General features: G+C 37.4%; 1 protein-coding gene across 1 annotated transcript; it reads left to right on the top strand.

Annotated features, from left to right (window-relative positions):
* The first annotated feature begins 839 nt into the window (after window positions 1–839).
* Window positions 840–8361, top strand: LOC119083826 (transient receptor potential cation channel protein painless-like). Its single transcript, XM_037193624.1, has 4 exons — window positions 840–960; window positions 1050–1250; window positions 3903–6115; window positions 7832–8361. Exons 1-4 carry the CDS (start codon window positions 898–900, stop codon window positions 8118–8120), a joined length of 2766 nt encoding a protein of 921 aa, XP_037049519.1. The 5' UTR covers window positions 840–897; the 3' UTR covers window positions 8121–8361.
* The last annotated feature ends 13338 nt before the right edge of the window (window positions 8362–21699 follow it).

Here is a 21699-nt window from a genome sequence, read left to right as displayed (position 1 = left end):
GAAAATCGGATGAAATTTACTCGAGTTGTATGTAAAATAGACTTAGGGCCGAGTAGCGGTCCCAGTGTAGGGACTCAAATTTAGGTTTTTTTTTAAACCAAATTCTATTCGAAAATCAATTTTACTCGATTTATATGCAAAATACACTTAGGTTAGAACCGAGTACGCTCTCACTCGATTTTAATAAACTTTTGTCTCCTGGATCGGTATCGACAATACGTTTTATTTACATTTCCATCGTTTATTTTGCCGTAGATATCCCCAAAAGACCTTAAACCCTTAGGCGGCCCTAACTCACAAAAGGCCGACCCGAATATGCCCACAGTCGAACTTAGCCTCACTATTTCGACTACCTTTCAGGGATTTTTTTTTTTTTGAAATCGGAATTGAATTACTGAAGATATTGATGTGACAGACGGACAGACAGAGAAATGTTTTCTTGCGGATTCGTCATCTATGAACATAGACAAACACTTTGCCCATACCGCCTGCTTCGAATTCTATCAATTACACACGGCATCGTAATCCTACAAGCCCCTTTGTACTTTGTGCAGGACTTAAAACAATCTGGTTGTGATCAGCATAGGGTGGATATACCCATCCTCGGACGATTAACTTTTTTTCGACTTCAATTAAGTACTATAAAGGTACAAGCTATTATTTTGGATGGTTTGTATTTTCCTTCAGATACAAATTTGATTAAGATTTAATCCAATTTTTCGATAGTGAAAACTACAAATTACAACTGAAGCATAGTCAACCACAATATTTTAATGTCAAAGTGTCCGAGCAGTAGGGAGTGTCCGAGGATTGGTACGCTTACCCTAGTACAACTGAAACAAACCGAAAAGTATTTCTGAATTTCATTTGCAAAGTTCTCAATTTAAACGGTGAAAAATGGAGGAGCTCGGTGAAACAATTGCATTAAATGGATTGAAAGATGACATACACAAGATTGAGGTAAAGCGAAAATGGTTTTTAGTTGAAACCTCTGTATAAGATATTTCGTGAACAATTTTCCATAAAAAAACCGTTTTCTCATCAAACAGCAATTCAAAGAAGCATTCAAATGGAATGACGTAGATAAATTTCGTCAAATCTTAACTGGTACTGGCGGGTCAGATCGTGTAAACTTTTTGCAAAATTCCGATCCGTATACACACAAATCGATATTTGAATCGATCTGTTCAACACCTGACCGACATACATTTATTCTGGAATGCATTTCAGCCGGATGTGACACTAACAAAGTGAGTAAGACCAAGTTCCATTTTCAAAACTATCATGCAACTCAGCATCATAAAGTGCAAAATCGGGGCACTGTTGAATGCCTCTGTTGCATGAAATGTTGTAGAAAGGACTTTGCCTATGTGATAAATAACTATTTTAACGTGACCGGTAACCGGCATATTAAGGACATTCCTGACAATAAACTCGGGTAGAAAACATAGTTATTGGCATCACTTGTATTGAAACCACTCAATCACAGTACATGTGTGAATTCGTATATCGAGAGAATAATTTTTGCATGAGTATGTATGTTTCGTCGAGACGAAGTCGAACCAAATATAATACACGCCGTTCAAGGTTGAACTTGAATGTATAGAAGAAGAATGAGAATAGAAACGAAACCGAAAATACGCGATATAAAGCCGAACGAGTTGATCGTTCGATGTGCATCACACTACTTGTTGATACCCTGGATCCCTAGACCTGTTTGCGAGGTCTGCTGAGAGAGAACTAAGAAAGTGTGGTTTTCGATAACTTTTGACGCGTGTTTCATGTTCATATTCAGTGTTTTCATGGTTTGGCGAGTGTAAAGGTATTAAATCAATATAACATGTTGCAGCCAAGCTCTTGGAAAGTGTGCCAAAAAATTTCTGCAACATTTCCGCGCATTTTTTGACTTTTGCATCTCGTACGAGAAAATTACAACTTTCGTAGTTCGAGTGATAAAAAACCTTTTTGAAATTTTTAGTCTAGGGGCCACTCAAAGACTTGTATCCAAAGTGAGCATTTTAAAGTGTTTTTCGGTAGAGTTTAGTACCCTTATGAAGAAAACGTAGGGTGCCAGGCTGAGACCCTGGGAAATAACTTTTGGCAGCGGTTCATAACCAGAAATCCGTGCTTTTTCACACTTTTCATTGAATATTCCGAGAACCCAAAAAGATAAGTTTGTAGAAAACAAAGTATATAAACACTGAAGGTAATGCAAATCCGCAGTTACACACGGATACACGGATCCAAACTTTCTGGTGAATTTTAGCTCCGTCATGTTACACACGAATTGAATTCGTTTGCGTCAAGTTGCATCTAGTGGTGAATTTGGAACGATTTAGCGGCGTTATGTTGCACACACATAAAATTCGTTTGCGTCAAGTTGTATTTAGTGGTGAATTGGAAGTATTTAGGGCCGTCATGTTGCACAAGTCTAAGTTAGACAACATACGAAAATGAATTCACCTCAAAGTTTGGATCCGTAATTTCTCTGATCCGTTGAGGGTCTGCATTACCTTCAGTGTTTATATACTTTGGTAGAAAATACAGTATGGGACGAAATAAAACATTACAAGCGACATTTTTGAGTTTTTGAAGAAAAGGCTCCATTTCCAGACACTTTCTTCGCTTTTCAAGTGTTTTACGAATATATATTAAGTGGGCTGATTAAACGGCTGATGCACATTTACACGGTTTTCGTGAGTATTTCCCATCAGTGCAATCCGGGACGAATTGTTCTTAGGTATTCACTAATCGACTAAAAATAAATAAAACAAAATTTCGGCCATAACCAAATCATTACTCCAAAACACAGATTCCATATGATCTTAGGTTACTCGTCATTGACAAAGAAAATAGCGCAAACCTATATGGTCATAACGTAATGCTTAGTTTCCTCTTACCAAAAAAGTACTCCGTGTGAGAGACAAAATTGAATTTTTTCAATTTATTCTTTGTTTATTTGACAGTTTGCTCTCTCACGGAGTACTTTTTGTTGAGTGGATTGGACACTTAAAAATTAAAATTTGGATTCAACGAGCACGGAGAGTGAATTTCGTCAATGCTGATATCTCAGTCAGGAATGGCCGGTTGCCTATCACGTTAAAGCCAATACATCATTAAGTAGATAACGACATATTTTCAGATTTGGGAGCTGTTGTGGTTTAAAGCTTGAGTTAAATTTTCATTTTTATAATTAGGTACGCTCACATAGAATCTAGATTTTCATATGTCAATGTAAGTTTCGAGGCAACGACTCCCAAATAAAAAAACAATGTCGGTATCCAGTGCACGCTAGGGCGTACCGAATTTTAAGTATGTTATGGTACGGGATAACTTGTGGGTTGAAAATCGAAAACTGTGTTCCGGCATGTTCTCTGTGTTTTCGGGCGACTTTGTATGTCCGATTGTGATGGTTTAGAGAATTTTTTAAAAATGGTGTTCTAGCAGAATGAAGAGCATTGAAAGTTCTACAAAACAGTTGAAGGTTACGATGTTTCAGGGAGTTTACCCGCCGAGATAGCCTAACATAGAAAATCAGTAATTGAAGGTCAGCGGTAGGTACACTCACTGGACCAGCGGGACCTTCGGCTGTTTTGTAGAACTGTTAATGCTTTTAATTCTGCTGGATCGTTGTGTTCAAAAATACTCTTAACTTTCCGAGATATCACCATCGGAAACACAGAGTCGCACCGTAAGAACATCTTACGGGCACCTCCGCGACCACCGACCAAATGACGGAACACTGTTTTCGATTATTATTCACCTACACGTTATCCCGAACTATACCATTCACAAAATTCCATACATCCTATTATACGCCATTTACATGGGCAGTGAGCACTGCTGTAATATACAATTAAGTTTCCCTCTTTTGTGTGTTCGAACTTGTGTATTGCTTTCAGCAAAACCAAAAATGCGGCAAAGGACCATTGGGTTTTGCGGTTGAAGCGATTTCTAGCAACAATTTGGAAGCATTGCTGAGTGACACGAGTGTGGGTGTGGATACCAAACATTCATTTCAATTCCCTTTTACATCAGTCAACTATTTAGTGGAGCTTATTTCCGATAAGAGTTTCAACGAGATTTATCCATGTATTGAGTTGTTGGTGAAGCACTGCGCTGATGTGAATCTACCGGCAGAAAATGGCAGGACTCCAATTGAGAATATTCTGGAAAATTCACGTCTAGGAGTGGAAAAGAAGACGAGACTGATGCAGTGTTTTCTCAGCGAGGCCAAATACGTTGACATTACCCGAGTGTACACTAGACTGATCAAACTGTTGCCGGATTTAGAATTATCGCTAACCCACACTCAAATTGATCAAGATTGGAATGCAGATCGCTTCGTTGAGTACTTGACCAAAGAAAATGAATTGAAATTCATTGCTACGGACAGCCCAACTCGACTAACTGAACTCTTCACGATCGTTCACAGTGACACAACCCTTTTGACATTAGCCATTGAAAATGCGTGGACATTCTCAGTCGAAAAAGTTATTCGACTGGGCGTCGATCTGAACATCAAAGCTGGACACTTCACTCCTATCGAGCATGCCATCAATGTCGGTCATTGGGAAATTTTGCAGCTCTTTTTGAGTTCATCGAAATTAGATTTGAATGGCGCGCAGACACTTCTCCCCATAGCCGCACAATACACTGAGCGACCAGCAAATGATCATAAAAATTACGTAAAATGTTTTGACTTACTGCTCAATCATTCGAAAATTGATGTGAACGCAGCCGATGCATTCGGTTGCACTGCACTTCATTATGCCATCCGAAACGATGATTCAAGGATCGTTGCCAATTTGCTGAAACGAGGAGCCTATATCGGGGTCAGAGACTCGTCGAAAAAGCCGTTGATTTCGAAAATCGATCCACAATTACTCGAAAAGCATTTCAACAGCTGTATCACCACCACTAGCAAACATTTCGATCGAAACGATTACGAGCTGGTTTTTAATTTTTCAAACTTTATTCCATCTCAATCGAAACGTCAAAAAGGTCGATGCAGTTTCCGAAAACGTATCTACGAAACGAAAGTCTTGAAAAACATTTCTGAATGCGAGGAAACGAAACATTTGGTTCGTCATCCATTAATCGAAGGTCTTCTGCACTGGAAACTGAATGGTTTTAATGTGATTTTATTCGCCAATTTGTTACTGTTCGCACTTTTTGCGGTTAATACCGTTTGGACTATTTATTGGTTCAACCATGCCCATCAAAATGGCAAATTTAAGAAATGCGAAATGCCACGCAGAGACAAAGTACTCTTTGAAAATATATACTGGGTATGTTCCGAGGAGTCAGCTTATCACACTTATTACATGTCGTATTCCTTTCTCATGCTTTCGATTTTGTTCGCTCGCGAAGTGACCCAATTCATATTTTCGCCGTTGTCGTACTTGAAAAGTCTTGATAATTATTTGGAATTAGCCTTAATCTTCTGTTCTTTTGTAACTATCGGTATGCAGCATGCAATTATTGAATTCCATGACCGGGATGCGTTTGACGACGAGGGGAGAATGCTTATAATGACAGTCTACAAAACTTTAGCAGTTGCTTCAATTTTTCTGATCACCTACGAAATGTTTTGCTTGCTTGGCACAGTTCCGTTTTGGTCATTCTCCACTCATTATGTCATGTTGAAAACGGTCGTCAAAAATTTCTTCAAATGCTTGTTGATGTATGCCATCATAATAGTGGCGTTTGCCTTTACGTTTTACATTTTATTCAATGATCCAACAAATTCAACAAATCCTTCCACTATTGCAACCACTCCGAATTCTTCCACATTTGTAACTACTTCGAATTCCACGGAAAAGAAGCTTAACCATTTCAGCAGTGTTGGTATGTCGTTGTTCAAAGTTTCGACAATGGCGATTGGCGAAATCGATGCTGGTGGCATAGATTTCAAAGGCAATGCAATAAGTTATGTGGTTTTCGCTGGCTTCATTTTGTTGATTACCACTGTTCTCTCAAATTTATTGAATGGCTTAGCGGTGAGTGACACTACAGCAATCATGGCAGAAGCCAAGCAAACTGAACTTATTCAACGGTGCGCAGCTTTGTCTCGTTTTGAAGATGGACTGTTCAATATTGCAAATCGCATTGGGTGAGTAAGTTGTTTACACGAAAAACCATCGCAAGCGGTGGGCTTCAACGAATTTCAGCGGGCTCCCTTTTTTTTAATATTTAATACTTTTTGGGCGAATTTGTCAATGGTTGTCGCACCACTTATTAACGGAAATATCAGCCGAATACCAGTAATTACCAATTACAAGACGCACAAGACGCAAAGTTTACGTTTTCGTGTTAGTGGTGTGTGTGATTCGGTTGGAGGACCTTTTGAAAAGTGGAGAAATCTCTTTTCCGGAAGAGGTTTTTTCCCAAAATTCAGAGATATTAGGGAAGAAAGGCCAACCTCACAGGAAATTTCTCAGGTATATGTTGTACTGTACAGCTTTGTTGGAGCAGAACTTCTGCTGCAGAAGCGATTGTTGAGCTCAAACTCACTAGAGGAAGTGAGTTCCTAGCTCATCATCCTGCGTAGCTACAGTTGAGAATTGGGTTAGGAGTGACAACACTCCGATTTCTGATAGGAACTGCATTCTTGAGGTCAAATGATGAAGAATGACTAACGAAAGCGTTTTCCTCTTCCCCCGCTACCACTTGTAGATTTCTAGAATTTTCATAGGTTCAACGTTGTTTTCGGGCTCCCTTCTGGACTTTTGGGATTTTTCCAGTAACAATAGATTGATTCCTATAATCCCATCACTCCACGAGGTCGAAAATCCTCCCAGTTCTAGAACCTTAAGGTTTCGATCGATTTTTCTCGATTCTTGGGACTGCTAGTTGGTTGGTTCCTTCGTAGAATATAATATGTTTCTGTTGGCGCGAGGGATTTTGATTTGAGTTTGTTGGTCGATGTGTGGCAAGAAATAAATGAGTGAGCAATAGATACTATCTGTCCAGCTTTATTCGTAAAACAGTGGTTCGGATGGCAGTCCTTACAGCTACAAATTTCTATCGAGTAAATTGTACACAAAGTTAGTTTATGTTTACCGCATCATGTAAACTACTTAAAACTTACGACTTGTATCTTGCTACACTTGACAATGGTAAACGACTTTTAATCTTGCGATCGTTGTGGATTTGTACGAAATACATCTGCTCGTCCGGAAATCTCTACCGAAAAAGAAAGAATCATCCAGGTTGACGTTCGATTGCCATGAAGATCGTTGAGGTAGCGATTGTGTATATTTTAGCGCGATCTGTTTGGCACTGCTGGCAGTAACAAATGTGATGAGCTAATGAGTGATGATATTAACTTCATTAGTAATTTCTACGTTCTATACGGATGAAACAATTCGAAAATAGGATTACTGCAACCTGAACTTTACCAAAAAGTGGGCTTTTTATGAATCAGTTTGGCACCCGAAGTTTGTGTAATCAGGACCTCGATCTTTACCGTTAAGAAAATCTCCACCCCTTTCACGAACACATAATGTGTTCTGATGCGTCCGATCATAAAGTACATCATGATAAAATAGACGTTTTTCAAATCCTCGTCTCCTCCTGTCACACAAAATGTATATATCCGTTGATATAAGCGAAAGTCCGTAATTTTTTTTTTTTTTTTTGGAAAATCGGCAGTTCTGTTTAACGTCATGTCCATGTTCATCAGATTTTATATCCCGGCCGAGAAAGAAAATCTGAAGAGAAACGGAATATTCAACGAGATGCCATTTAAATTCGTTTAAGCCCGCCCTGCTGCACTGTTGTATAAAATCATTTATTTATAGAAATTATTTTACCTTTTGTCTTACAGTCTCACTAAACTCAAATCGAATGTCATTCGAGTGCGGCCAAATCAGAAAAACAGAATTGTTGGTGAGAATCAAAAGAAATGTTGTGGGTCTGCTCGAATGAGTGAGAGTATTGTGACAGAAGCATTTAAGGTGCTGAAACGGGTTGAACTGGAAGAGAAAGAAGAAATTGAAAAAGAACGAATTGAGAGACGATTTTCGAACATCGAACAATCAATTAACTCAATAGAAAGTTTGGTTAAATCGAATGAAAAACTACTTGAAAAAGTGCTTAAACAGAGATTAAACTAAAAAACATGATGATCGGCCAATTAAGAACCCCTTGTATTATCTCTCTCACGCACAGAGTCATACTCGATTTTCTCTTTCAGTGCTCGTAATTGGGTTGGGGTTCGTAATTGGTCGATCTATCCTCTGAGAAATCAGTCAAAAACCCTAAAAAACCGCTATCCTTCTAGGATTCTTTTTGGCTCATTTCAGTTATTTTGTTAGTTTTTTTGTACTTTTCATGTTTGACGCACGTCTTTCGACGCCCTCAGCATGTAAAATCCATTACGTAACTCGGGATAAAAGTGAAAAGTCTCGTTTTCGTGTGTTTATTGACCTCGGCTTCGCCTCTGATCAACAAAATTCACACGAAAACTCTACTTTTCATCTTTTTATCCCTAGTCCATGTAAAATACTATTGTTTGTTTTCAATTTTAATATCAGTTCAAACGAATTTTGATTTGTCATCGCAGTTAGATTTACAGAAATGATCCACACAACTTCTTCTACTTGTCCTAGTGTAAATCCTAATGTAAATGCTCAGTTTATGGCAGTTTCAATCCATTTTGAATGATCTCGCTAACTGTGTACTTAGTACACTGTACTAGCCTTCTAATATTAAAATCGAAAAAATTGATCGCAATGACACAGTGAAAGTGTCAGAAAAATTTGACAGTGAGACAATTTAAATGTAAAAGACTGCAATAAATCGTTTACCGTAAACTAGCCCTATGCACTTAAATTGAAAGTGTGGAAATATACTTGCAAATAGTCCGGAAGGTCAAATAATTAGAGCTATTTGTTTTTCAGATTAGCACAATTACGAAAGCCCGTACGAATACGACTTTCCTTTCGTATAAAAGCAAATCTAGCAAAAAGCTACTTAGAACCATAATTTATGATATGCAATCTTAAGAAACCTCGTACATTCTTTAAATCCCTCTGAATTCTAGAACTAGGCGGCTGGTAGACCATCAAAGCTGAAATTTTGGGAAGCAACACATTGTCACTTCAATAATCTGAAAATTCCAGAAGAGTGCCCAAAAAACCTCATAAATCCTTACGATTCCTAATTTCCACAGCTGGGAAGATGATGGACCATGTGGGGTGCTAGAACGTTGAGAACCAACATGCTACAACCTCAACCAACCTCAATAAATCCAAAAGCTGGAAAAAATTATGATTTTTAGATTAATGCACATTCATTATCCACACACAGCACAGCGGTTTTATAAGCTCCCAACATTTTGTACAGCACTAAAAATACTGATCTAATTTTTTAGCCTTCCGGACTATTTAAATCCGTTCCAAAGTATATTTTCACAAATATGTGCAAAATAAGATAGAAACATTTCCTCATCCTTTTTAATAGTTTTTTTTATTATATAATAAATTATGGCTCCCCGACGAAACAAAATGTACTGAAAATTTTAGTTTGCAATTTGCGTCACGGCGCAATACTAACGTGGAATAAAGGAAATTGTTTCCATCTATCTTTGTACGGCCTTTAATTTTGGAATTATAACCACTATGAACGCAGTGTTTACCAAGGTAGTTATCGCGCGGAATGGAGGTAATGTCATTCAGATACGTGGGTTTCACAAAGCAGATGGCCAGAGTTTCTATGCTTTGTTTGTTGCTTTTCAATGATGGGAAGACATGACTTTCGTCTCGAAATTCTGTGATGCTGCGAATCTGATTCGGCTATGTACGTAGTTACCTCCCCAATATATTGGCCTTGGTAATTATCTGAAGATTGTAAGGAAGCTGTTTGTACCAAGGGTTTAGCATGGCCCTACGTTAGTGAAAGGTCTTGACGCAAGTCCATTCACACTGAAAAATTTGGCAAACGAGCTATCACACGCCATATAAGGTTACAATTTGGCCGAGATATTAAATTTCAAAACTTGGAAATTTATAGAAATTTGTATTAAGAAATTGATTTCCATACATTTTGAAATTGATGAATTTTACCAACCTTTGTTACTTTGTCCTTCTGTTACAACGAAACTTTTAAATTTACCGGTGGCTGAAATTTTTAGGGTATGTCAAGGACGTAATTATAAGAAACTAATTTAAAGGAATTAATTTTCATAAAAGCATATAATTTCGGAGCTATTAGCGTGTTAGGCTATTGTGTTATGGGACCTTTAAGGGGCCATCCATAAAGTACGTCCGCAGTTTCAGTAAGTTTTATGATTCTTTTCGACTTTCGTCAAATTTTTCGATTTTCGTCAAATTTTCGATTTTCGTCAAGAGTGAGATAGCGTAATGTGCACAGAGTGTGTGTGTGCAATATATTGATAAAAGTGTGGAACTGTTGGAACTTAAAAAAACAACCAAACACATGAATTTCTTGCTATCTATTCTGCGATTACTGTATATAGAGTTTCAATTTTCAGAAGTAGGTCATGGTCTGGTCACAATAGAAAGAAGAGTTCAAATAAAAAATGAAGTAGTCAAGCTTCAAATAATTCTTTTCAACATTGTAGGAATAATTATGTTTGAAATTATACCTAACAGGAAAAAACACATGAAAAACGCGCTACAAGTTATTTGATTCAAAGGATGGTGCTGGTTGTTCAACGTGATAATGTTGCTCACATATTAGGAACTTTACCACCTTCGAAAAACTTAAATGAATGATATTATCTGTAAATCCAAAAACTTGTAAATTGAAAAGATCCAAGTTTTTACAGGTTGGAATGACGGCTTAGCCTGACTACCTTTCCTTGGCATTTAAATAAAAAGATACCTAAGGTTAAGTCAAAAGTGAAACGCGCTGAAATTGACAATGTACACGAAAGTCCAGCATCAATTGGTGTTGGTGAACAGTGCATTTGGTAATTGTATAAGTGCAAATGTTTCGTTTCATCGCTTATTCATCTTATTTATCTGTTGGGTGGGTCAGAACCCTTGACTGTTTGTCTGAGCTTCTCAATAGTATTTTTATCGGCAATGATTTATTGATTTATTTCAATCTCTCATTGATGATTTAATTCGGTTTAGTTTCACTGAAAATCTTCGTAACTTTATACCCCGGTAAAAAATGACGTATGTTTTCAATAAAATTTAAACTCGTGTGAATTGCGAGTATATCACCCGATTCTTTGATCAAAAATTTCCCAACTTCATCAATAAAAGACTTCGTTTCATCACATCATGGACCCAAAGTTTCGAAAGCTAATCCAACAAATAAGAAGTTTGACGCCTTGATTCTTGTATAATGATCGTGTTTTCGTTTACAAGCGAGCGCAGCAGCACCGGCTTTTTCATGTAAGGTGTAAGGTTTAGATAAGAAGGTGCCAAGGTTACACACGTAACGTCCCACACTAAACTTTTTCCTTTTTCCTGGACGTTTGCCATCATCACGAGATAGACCAATTGGTTCGAGATCGCTGTTACGTCTGGCTGATGTTAAAGCACTTTTGAGTGTATGATTCAAGTTCACGTGTCTGGGGTAGGTATCCCTTGCGTTGGGGCAACTAAGTCCATGTGTACCACTTCCATCCACAATCATTGCATTTGTAATTTTCGAAGCATTTTATTCCTAGACGAAGTGCTACGCATGTTTGAAAGTCTTGATCATCCATTACAGTACCAATGTTATTCGATGGAATGACTTGAAGCCAACCCCCTGACTCTGGCTGCTGCAATGCCCTGAAACGGGCTACGTCCTTTGGAGAATGTTATTGTATTTCAGAAACAATTCGATCCAAATTGATGTAATCCCATGATTTTTGGATTGAAGGACAGTCTGGCATGATGTTGTTAATTGAATTCCAGCAATCATGAGATTCTTTCCAGGAGCATAGAGTAACCTCGCTATCCATTGAGAGGGTAATATGAGAGATGCTAGGTCACGTGTTCCATGCAGAGAACTTATGAAAGATGGAAGGCAGGTAAAGAAATATCTTGAAGTCTTCATATTACACGACCACCTACGTTAATAGGTAAAGTTGCTTGTGATTCAAATCTACATGCCGGATTACTTCCAAGAGATATTTAATTTCATTATCAAATACTGAAACAAAATCTTCGAATTTGCATTATGCCTCGCCTAATGAATTGGTTTATCGAAAAATCCGATGGAAGTTAGGAAGTGCCAAAGGAATCATCTGTCATCCCAAAATTTAGGAACCAACCTTGGAACATCTCACTGATGTCGAAAATAACTCAAATCCATCAAAAAACCGATGGAAGTCAGGTAGTGCCAGAGGAATCATCTGTCATCCCAAAATTTAGGAACCAATTTTGGAACACCTCACTTATGTCGGTGAAGTTAGGTAGTGCCAGTCATCCCAAAATTTAAGAACCAACCTAGTGGAAGTTAATACTTAATGATCCCAACAATTACCTACAAGAAATATATCCCAAAACAACACACACCTTTCGTCACATTACCATCCATATCATGCACCAAAATGTACAACTCACACACACACACAGATACAAATTGGCTTTTATATGGCATTTGTATGGAGACTTTGGGGAGCTCCATCTCCCAAGATATGGATTTTTTCCAACTTTTGAAAATTTCATTCCTATTTTTAAGCCATTATTAGCCTATAACCAAAATTTCAGGAAAATCTATAGAAACGTTTAGGAGTTACTGGATCCACTTTTCCATAGGAACTTACTTACTAACTAACTAACTACCTCACTAACTAACGTAGGCGATTTCAGTTATCTAAAAAAGCGACATTTTGCTTATTTTCATACAAACATCAATATTTCGAAGTTCACTATCTCGGCCAATTTTGAAGCTGCAGTAATGTGTGATAGCTCGTTGAACTCATATGGATTCCTAGATTCCAGATATCCTATAGTTTCAGGGTCGTTGGAGTTAAGGGAGAGAAGTCAAAAAGTTGCTGACCAGACCAAAGAGATAGAGCGCGCTTACTTGCATCCAAAAACGAATCGTCAAAGTGGTTGCAAGTAATACCGACGTCTGGGTTGGGCTTACTTTTGAAAAACAATACAACTTGAATTGCGATTTCCATACGTTTGTACGTATGTGAAAAAACTGTCGAAGAAAACGGCCACCACGGTTTATCATACATTAGGAGCTCTGACAGAACTCCGAGACATGTAGGATTCAATAAAATAACCTTGAATGCCTTATCTAAAATCGATTTACCGAGCATGCTAGAACCGTCTGGAATAAGCAGATCGGACGAAAAGCGCGTTGACGGTGTACCCATCACTCCTTGGGAACTAGGAAAATCTTTGGTTTGGGATGCTACAGTTAGCGACACTGTTGCTCGTGCTCCATCGTACCTGGCCCAATCAGCGAAAATCGCTGGCTCGAACGCAGACCAATCAGAACGTCATAAACATAATCACAACATGACATTAAAACGTGACTACATATTCACTTCTATCGCTTTCGAAAAGTTCGGGCCAATGGACCAAGAGGACACTAAGAAATTCATAAATAAAATCGGAAAACTGTTACAACAAAAAACTGGAGAAAAAAGCTCGACAATTTCTTGATCCAACAATATTCAATAGAAATTCAGAGAGGAAATTGTGCATCAATTTTGAAAACGTTTGAAAATGACGATGCTAATGCCGTTTCAAACATATTTGATTTGTTATAAATCTGTAAACTAATTAGAATAATTTCTGTATAAACATTTTTTTAAATAAGAAATGTCTTAATTAAATTCTAAATGATCGATCACAGATCCAATAAATACGCTGATGCGCAAGATATTTTAAAATAATATTTGTGTGATACACGATATGCGTTTATTACTTGAAAATAAGGTAAAGTATCGCGGTTCGACATGTCAGAAACGGTTCGTTTTCCGACACTTCGTGTTGAGCATCTTTAATATGTGAAAATGTAAATCAAAACCAAATAATCCAGTGGAAAATCTAATTTTTCTAATTAATTTAAATGTTTTTCGAAGTCAAAATTGAATATCATGCCCGCACGTTAGTTAGCGGGCGTGACGCAAGTCCACTACCAAAAATGTTTTAACAAAATTTTTTTGAGGACGGCGGAGCATATTTACAGCAACTTTTTGAATTCTCCCCCTTAGCCCCAACTACCCCCAAACTTAGATATTTGGAATCTAGGCATCCATACGAGTTCAACGAGCTATCACACGTTACTGCAGCTTCAAAATTGGCCGAGATATTGAACTTCGAAATATTGATGTTTGTATGAAAATAAGCAAAATTTCGTATGTGTGTGTGTGTCAGAAGAAATATTTTGATAGTAATTATGAATATTGGAAAAAGTGTATTGATAGATTTGGGTTATTTTCGTCATGAATCATGTGTTCCAAGGTTGGTTCCTAAATTTTGGGATGAGAGATGATTCCTCTGACACTTCCTAACTTCCATTGGATTTTTCGATGGATTTGAGTTATTTTCGATATAAATGAGGTGTTCCAAGGTTGGTTCCTAGATTTTGGGATGACAGATGATTCCCCTGGCACTTTCTAGCTTCCATCGGATTTTTTGATGGATTTCGGCTATTTTTGACATGAGTGAGGTGTTCCAAGGTTGGTTCCTAAATTTTGGGATGACAGATGATTCCTCTGGCACGTCCTAACTTCCATCGGTTTTTTTGATGGATTTGTGTTATTTTCGATATAAGTGAGGTGTTCCAAGGTTGGTTCCTAAATTTTGGGATGAGAGATGATTCCTCTGGCACTTCCTAGCTTCCATCGGATTTTTCGGTGGATTTGGGTTATTTTCGATGTAAGTAAGGTGTTCCAAGGTTGGTTCTTAAATTTTGGGATGAGAGATGATTCCTCTGGCATTTCCTAACTTCCATCGGATTTTTCGATGGATTTGGGTTATTGTCGATATAAGTAAGGTGTTCCAAGGTTGGTTCCTAAATTTTGGGATGAAAGATGACTCCTCTGGCACTTCCAAACTTCCATCTGGTTTTTTGTTGGATTTGAGCTGTTGTCGACATGAGTTGCTTACAAAACTAGTTACCCTTACACCTAAACTTCCAAAAGAACTGATATCCGCCAAAAAACTCTAAAGGGTGAAAGTGTGACGCAAGTCCTTGTTTCTACTTACAAAATAACTGATATCGCTGAGGGTGACGCATTTTGCGCTTCAATGCAAAAGTGTAATCAACAAAAAATTGAACCAAAAAATTTAAGATAGAAAATTTTAGAAAAAAATTGCATCACAAGTGGCAGATGTTGAGGAAACTACTTTTAGGAAAATAGTTCAAATAGAGAAAAAAATGTCCTAAATCATCTGCCACTTGTGACGCAATTTTTTTCTAAAATTTTCTATCTTAAATTTTTTGGTTCAATTTTTTGTTGATTACACTTTTGCATTGAAGCGCAAAATGCGTCACCCTCAGCGATATCAGTTATTTTGTAAGTAGAAACAAGGATTTGCGTCACACTTTCACCCTTTAGGGTTTTTTGGCGGATTTTAAATAGCCCGAAATGTTGACACAAGAAACAGTGACTTTTTCGCATGAATTTTTCGTGATTTTTGGCTGAAGTTTGTTCAACAACTAATTAACATAAGAACTTGGGAATCACATTACAAGTGTAGAAAGTGATTAGTTATGTGAAATTATGTGTAATAAATATGAATCGCGTTTCGACACGGAAAAAATCGAGGTTCGACACTGATTGCTGTGGCTCAACTTCCACGATTTTATCGGAAAATTTTAGTTTCTTTGCATTATAAGTAATGATATTAGTAAAATTTTTGATACTAAACAGTTTAATTAAGTTTGGTTTGTGAATACAAAATTCATCGAAATTTGATATTCTTTAAATTTGCATGGAAAGCTTATTTTTTATGAAAATAAACGATTCCAGCGAGTTTTCAGCCTATAATACGCAATAGCAAGTGTCTTTGAACTCAAACTTAGTGATAACTAGTATTTTCCGTATCAATTTATGATTTTCATATTTTGTTTTAAAACCTCCAACAACATGACGCACATGACGCACCGCGATTTTTGCAGTACTGTCGAACCGCAATTCAAAACATCGATACCAGAATTCGATTAAAACCTTAATAATTAACTGAAATTAACATTAAAATTAACATAATTAAGCTACAATTGTTAAAAGTTTCGTATGTGCAGAATGAGCACCAGCTCGATCTACTAACACACACTTATTCCCTTGACTGAAAGTCAGGGTCTTACACCATAAAATACCGAAAAATTTGGGTAACAAAAAGGTTCACTGTGATTGAAAATGTATGAAGGAGAAGAGCTATGAAAAACGTTAAATGTGGGTAACAATTTTTCGTTGAGGCACGATAACTTGAGTAATTCTCAACCAATTTGGTTGATTCTTTTTTTTAAATACGTGGAATTAAAATCCCGAGGCTAAGTTCAAAGACGGGCTATGTAGGATAGGGCGTATCGAATTTTTAGAATTTTAAGGGCCGCGATAGCCTGTGTGCGGAAAACGTAGATCATTGAAAACTAATTCCAGGCATATGGTTGATGGATCCGAAGGTGCCCGGGAAGAAGTCCCCCCGGACGACTTTAACTTTCAAATGGTCATAACTCGGAAAGTTGAGAGTATTTCTGAAAACAATGTTCTAGCAGGATGTAGAGCGTTAAAAACTCTACAAAACTGCCAAAGAAACCGATGGTCCAAAAGGTGTGTCTGTCGAGGTTTTCTAACATCGAAAGTTCGACATTTTCGTTTTTGACTTTTATTTCCTGAGAGACAAATTATTAAGTTTAGCTTTTGGCATGAGGTTGTAGAGGAGGTCGAGTACTACCAGTACACTAGGCATTGTCCCGGTCGGCGATCCATCCGAAACCATTTTTTCAACATTAATGAATGAACTTTTTAAGTGTACCCACGTCGCCCACGAAGCCAGTGCAGACACTGTAACCGGTGTTGCTGAGTCGAGGTAACCTTGGCCAGTAAGTGCACATAATATTCCATAACAGTAGCTGAACTCTTTTACAAAATATTTGGGATCTCGATGTAGCACATTATATTGACACGGTATACCACGAAGTTCAACCTTTTGTAAAAATATCGAAAAATGTGTATTTGCAACGAAATCGACTTCTTACTACTGTTCGTGGGTCAAATAACTAATTAAAACGATTATTTGTTGTTTTTCTCACAAATTTCACTTTCTCAGATTTTGTAGTACGAAATGTGCTACACCGAATTCTTAAATATTTTGTAAAAGAGTTCAGCTACTGTTATGGAATATTATGTGCACTTACTGGCCAAGGTTACCTCGACTCAGCAACACCGGTTACAGTGTCTGCACTGGCTTCGTGGGCGACGTGGGTACACTTAAAAAGTCCATTCAAAAATGTTGAAAAAATGGTTTCAGATGGATCGCCGACCGGGACAATGCCTAGTGTACTGGTAGTACTCGACCTCCTCTACAACCTCATGCCAAAAGCTAAACTTAATAATTTGTCTCTCAGGAAATAAAAGTCAAAAACGAAAATGTCGAACTTTCGATGTTAGAAAACCTCGACAGACACACCTTTTGGACCATCGGTTTCTTTGGCAGTTTTGTAGAGTTTTTAACGCTCTACATCCTGCTAGAACATTGTTTTCAGAAATACTCTCAACTTTCCGAGTTATGACCATTTGAAAGTTAAAGTCGTCCGGGGGGACTTCTTCCCGGGCACCTTCGGATCCATCAACCATATGCCTGGAATTAGTTTTCAATGATCTACGTTTTCCGCACACAGGCTATCGCGACCCTTAAAATTCTCAAAATTCGATACGCCCTAATGTAAGACTAAGGATCTGTATCTGGAAGCTATCCGAGAAAAACGGGATTTTATACTGTTGATCATAGCCTCAATTAAAAAAGATTGCTTTGATGAAATTTGATTTTGATTGGTAGTGTGGGTAAATCATATAAGTTTGTTTTCGACATACATGAAATTGGTAGGAAGAATAATTTCATCTCTTGCTAGTGAACTTACTAACACAGTCAACATGATAGTTGACTATCAAATTTGATAGTTGACTAACAACTTGATAGCAGACTAACAAATTTGATAATTTATAGTTGACTATCAAGTTGTTTGTCATTTATCAAGTAGGCAGTTTTTTACTCCATTTACAACCACATCTTACGCCAGTAAAATGCCTGTTATCAAATGAGCACACTTTGATTAAAAAATGTAAGAAATTTTAATAAAAAAGTTACATTTTGCAGGCAATACAAGATGAATTATCTCAACTAATTTCTGAAGATTTTTTTTAAATACAAGGAATATTGTGCAAATTTTACGAGTGAGAAGTTTGCGGCCAGAACGAAGCGAGGGCCGTAATTCACACGAGTCGTGATATTTTATTCACGATTGAAGTTCGTTTTGGAAATGAGCTTGGATTATGAATTTAAAGTTGAAACTCGGAATAGCTCAGAAAAGCAATTTATTTGCCAAATATTTTGATCTCAAATCGAGATCATCATCAGTGGCTGTAAATTTCCAACTCTAAAACTAAACGATAATCATGTCCGGAGCGTTAGCGGAGGACTTGACGCAGTCTAACTTCCAAAAAAAGAACGAAGAATTTTTTTGAGACGCGGCATCATGTCCGGAGCGTTAGCGGGGGACTTGACGCAGTCTAACTTCCAAAAAAAGAACGACGAAATTTTTTTTAGACGCGGCAATCATGTCCGGAGCTTTAGCGGAGGACTTGACGCAGTCTAACTTCCAAAAAAAGAACGAAGAAATTTTTTTGAGACGCGGCAATCATGTCCGGAGCGTTAGCGGGGGACTTGACGCAGTCTAACTTCCAAAAAAAGAACGACGAAATTTTTTTTAGACGCGGCAATCATGTCCGGAGCTTTAGCGGATGACTTGACGCAGTCTAACTTCCAAAAAAAGAACGAAGAAATTTTTTTGAGACGCGGCAATCATGTCCGGAGCGTTAGCGGAGGACTTGACGCAGTCTAACTTCCAAAAAAAGAACGAAGAAATTTTTTTGAGACGCGGCAATCATGTCCGGAGCGTTAGCGGGGGACTTGACGCAGTCTAACTTCCAAAAAAAGAACGACGAAATTTTTTTTAGACGCGGCAATCATGTCCGGAGCTTTAGCGGAGGACTTGACGCAGTCTAACTTCCAAAAAAAGAACGAAGAAATTTTTTTGAGACGCGGCAATCATGTCCGGAGCATTAGCGGAGGACTTGACGCAGTCTAACTTCCAAAAAAAGAACGAAGAAATTTTTTGAGACGCGGCATCGTGTCCGGAGCGTTAGCGGAGGACTTGACGCAGTCTAACTTCCAAAAAAAGAACGAAGAAATTTTTTTGAGACGCGGCAATCATGTCCGGAGCGTTAGCGGAGGACTTGACGCAGTCTAACTTCCAAAAAAAGAACGAAGAAATTTTTTGAGACGCGGCATCATGTCCGGAGCGTTAGCGGAGGACTTGACGCAGTCTAACTTCCAAAAAAGAACGAAGAAATTTTTTTGAGACGCGGCAATCATGTCCGGAGCTTTAGCGGAGGACTTGACGCAGTCTAACTTCCAAAAAAAGAACGAAGAAATTTTTTTGAGACGCGGCAACTATATATAGGCGAGAATTTAAGTTTCTTTCCTTTGGCCTGTATCACCACAAATCCTATTTTATCTTATTCGCGCTTCAAATACGAGCAAAACGAGCTATCACTCGACTATGTAACTTTAAAATTGCCGGAGATACATCGTTTTCAAGTTGGTCATTTTGATAGAAAATGCACCAAATTAACGTTTTCCTAACAATCAAAATCTTTCAACTTACTCTGTATGTTTCTATCTATCTGTCTATCTGTCTATCTATCTGCCTATCTATCGACGGTCGATCTCGGAAACTAGTCAGCCAAACTCCATGAAATTTTGCAGGAACCTCAGGGTGGGCATAAAAATGAAAATGTGATACGCCATTACCCCAGGAAAAACCAGAATTTTGTTTTATTGGCCTCGAAGTGGTTTCTGAGTGTGGTTTTCGAGGGTCGGGAACGCGTTTTCGGGTGTAGCTTAGCTGTATTGAAACCTACAGAGGCGTGCGACCCATCAAATGAAAGGTATTCGTAACACGATTCGAACAAAAAAATAATTAAAAAAATCGGGCAGATTCGTTTGAGCTAGAGTGATTAGAGTGACCAAATTTTGAGCTACTCGAGCGTAGGATGAAAGGACTAATATTTTTTTGGGTTATGAAAGATAGAGAGTTACTTTCTTCGGCAAAGTCTCAGAGTTTTACGAGTAGAACAGAAGGGCATATGTGAAAAATGTCGAAAGTTGGAAATGGGTGGGTCAATTGGGGTTTTGGAGATATTTCTTGAATGGTGGCAGATAGAGAATTACTTTCGTCAAATTTTCAAATTTTCGAATTTCGTCAAATTTTCGAATTTCGTCAAATTTCGTCAAATTTTCGAATTTCGTCAAATTTTCGAATTTCGTCAAATTTTTTCAAATTTTTGAATTTCGTCAAATTTTTGAATTTAGTCAAATTTTCGAATTTCGTCAAATTTTCGAATTTCGTTAAATTTTCGAATTTCGTCAAATTTCGTCAAATTTTCGATTTTAGTAAAAAATTTGAATTAAAACTGTAAACTGTTATAAAAAGCAGTGTTAACTACACTTCTAAAACGACTGATATCCCAACAAAAATCTCTTCGAGAAAAGTGTGACGCAGTCTTTGAAATACAATTTCTAAAATGAATGATATCGCTAGAGTTGACGCTTTCAGCTTCGTTACGCAAAAATTAAATCTTACACCCAATTAGTTCAAACAAGCTGGCTTAGGTTTTCTCATCATCTGCCAAATAATTTTTACAAAAAAAAAATTAGACTGGTAACAACTAAAATTTTACCAAAAAAATCTGCGTCACATGTGGCAGATAAATTTTCTTGCTGGTCTGTTCCTGAACATTTGCTTCTTTGCGACGCAGATTTTTTTTGGTAAAATTTTGGTTGTTTACAGTCTAATTTTTTTTTATAAAAATTATTTGGCAGATGATGAGAAAACCTAAGCCAGCTTGTTTGAACTAATTGGGTGTAAAATTTAATTTTTGCGTAACGATTTACATTAGAAACCTATCAAGAAAAAATAAACTAAAAGCTTCGTCTTACATAGAACATAGGTAGTCACAATGATATCGATAATAACAACAAAATTGTTCTTTCTTAGAACAGAAAGAATTCGAAAAACGTGAACGTCACGCAACTAATGACTCTAAATTACATGCATCAAATTCCGATAACATTATTGTAAGCCATAGAAAGCATAATCGAATCAGTCTATTTATTAAGACAATTTTTAGTCTTTTTTATGGCAATCAGTCTGAACTCGATCGATTTAGGCTTTGTGAGAACTTTTTTTTACTCTGGTTATCAACGGGCAAGTAAGATACTAAACTGTTTGTACGGTTTTTGTATGGAGAAACGTCGAAAATATTTGTATTTATGCATTGCACATTTTCACGTATTTGTTCGTGAACGTTTTTGTACTTTTTCGTCGACTTTTTCGAAAAACAAAAATTTTAATTCCTGAAACCCTGCCTAACTCGTAGAAATTTTGATGGTGAGACATTCGTTATACAATGCAAGTGAGGATGGGTTACAATGTGTCAAAACGATTTTACTGAAACTGTCTCGGATTCCTTTGTAT

The sequence above is a fragment of the Bradysia coprophila genome, unplaced genomic scaffold (assembly GCF_014529535.1).
Source record: "Bradysia coprophila strain Holo2 unplaced genomic scaffold, BU_Bcop_v1 contig_70, whole genome shotgun sequence".
Classification (NCBI taxonomy): domain Eukaryota; kingdom Metazoa; phylum Arthropoda; class Insecta; order Diptera; family Sciaridae; genus Bradysia; species Bradysia coprophila.
Note: the sequence above shows the minus strand (reverse complement) of the source record. Positions and strands in the feature narration are given on the sequence as shown.

Bases quoted from the DNA above. Each gene is read 5' to 3' on its own strand.
- LOC119083826 (XM_037193624.1), top strand. From the start codon at position 898: ATGGAGGAGCTCGGTGAAACAATTGCATTAAATGGATTGAAAGATGAC. The intron at 1,251-3,902 runs GTGAGTAAGACC...TATTGCTTTCAG, and splicing joins CCGGATGTGACACTAACAAA to CAAAACCAAAAATGCGGCAA. The intron at 6,116-7,831 runs GTGAGTAAGTTG...TTTGTCTTACAG, and splicing joins AATATTGCAAATCGCATTGG to TCTCACTAAACTCAAATCGA.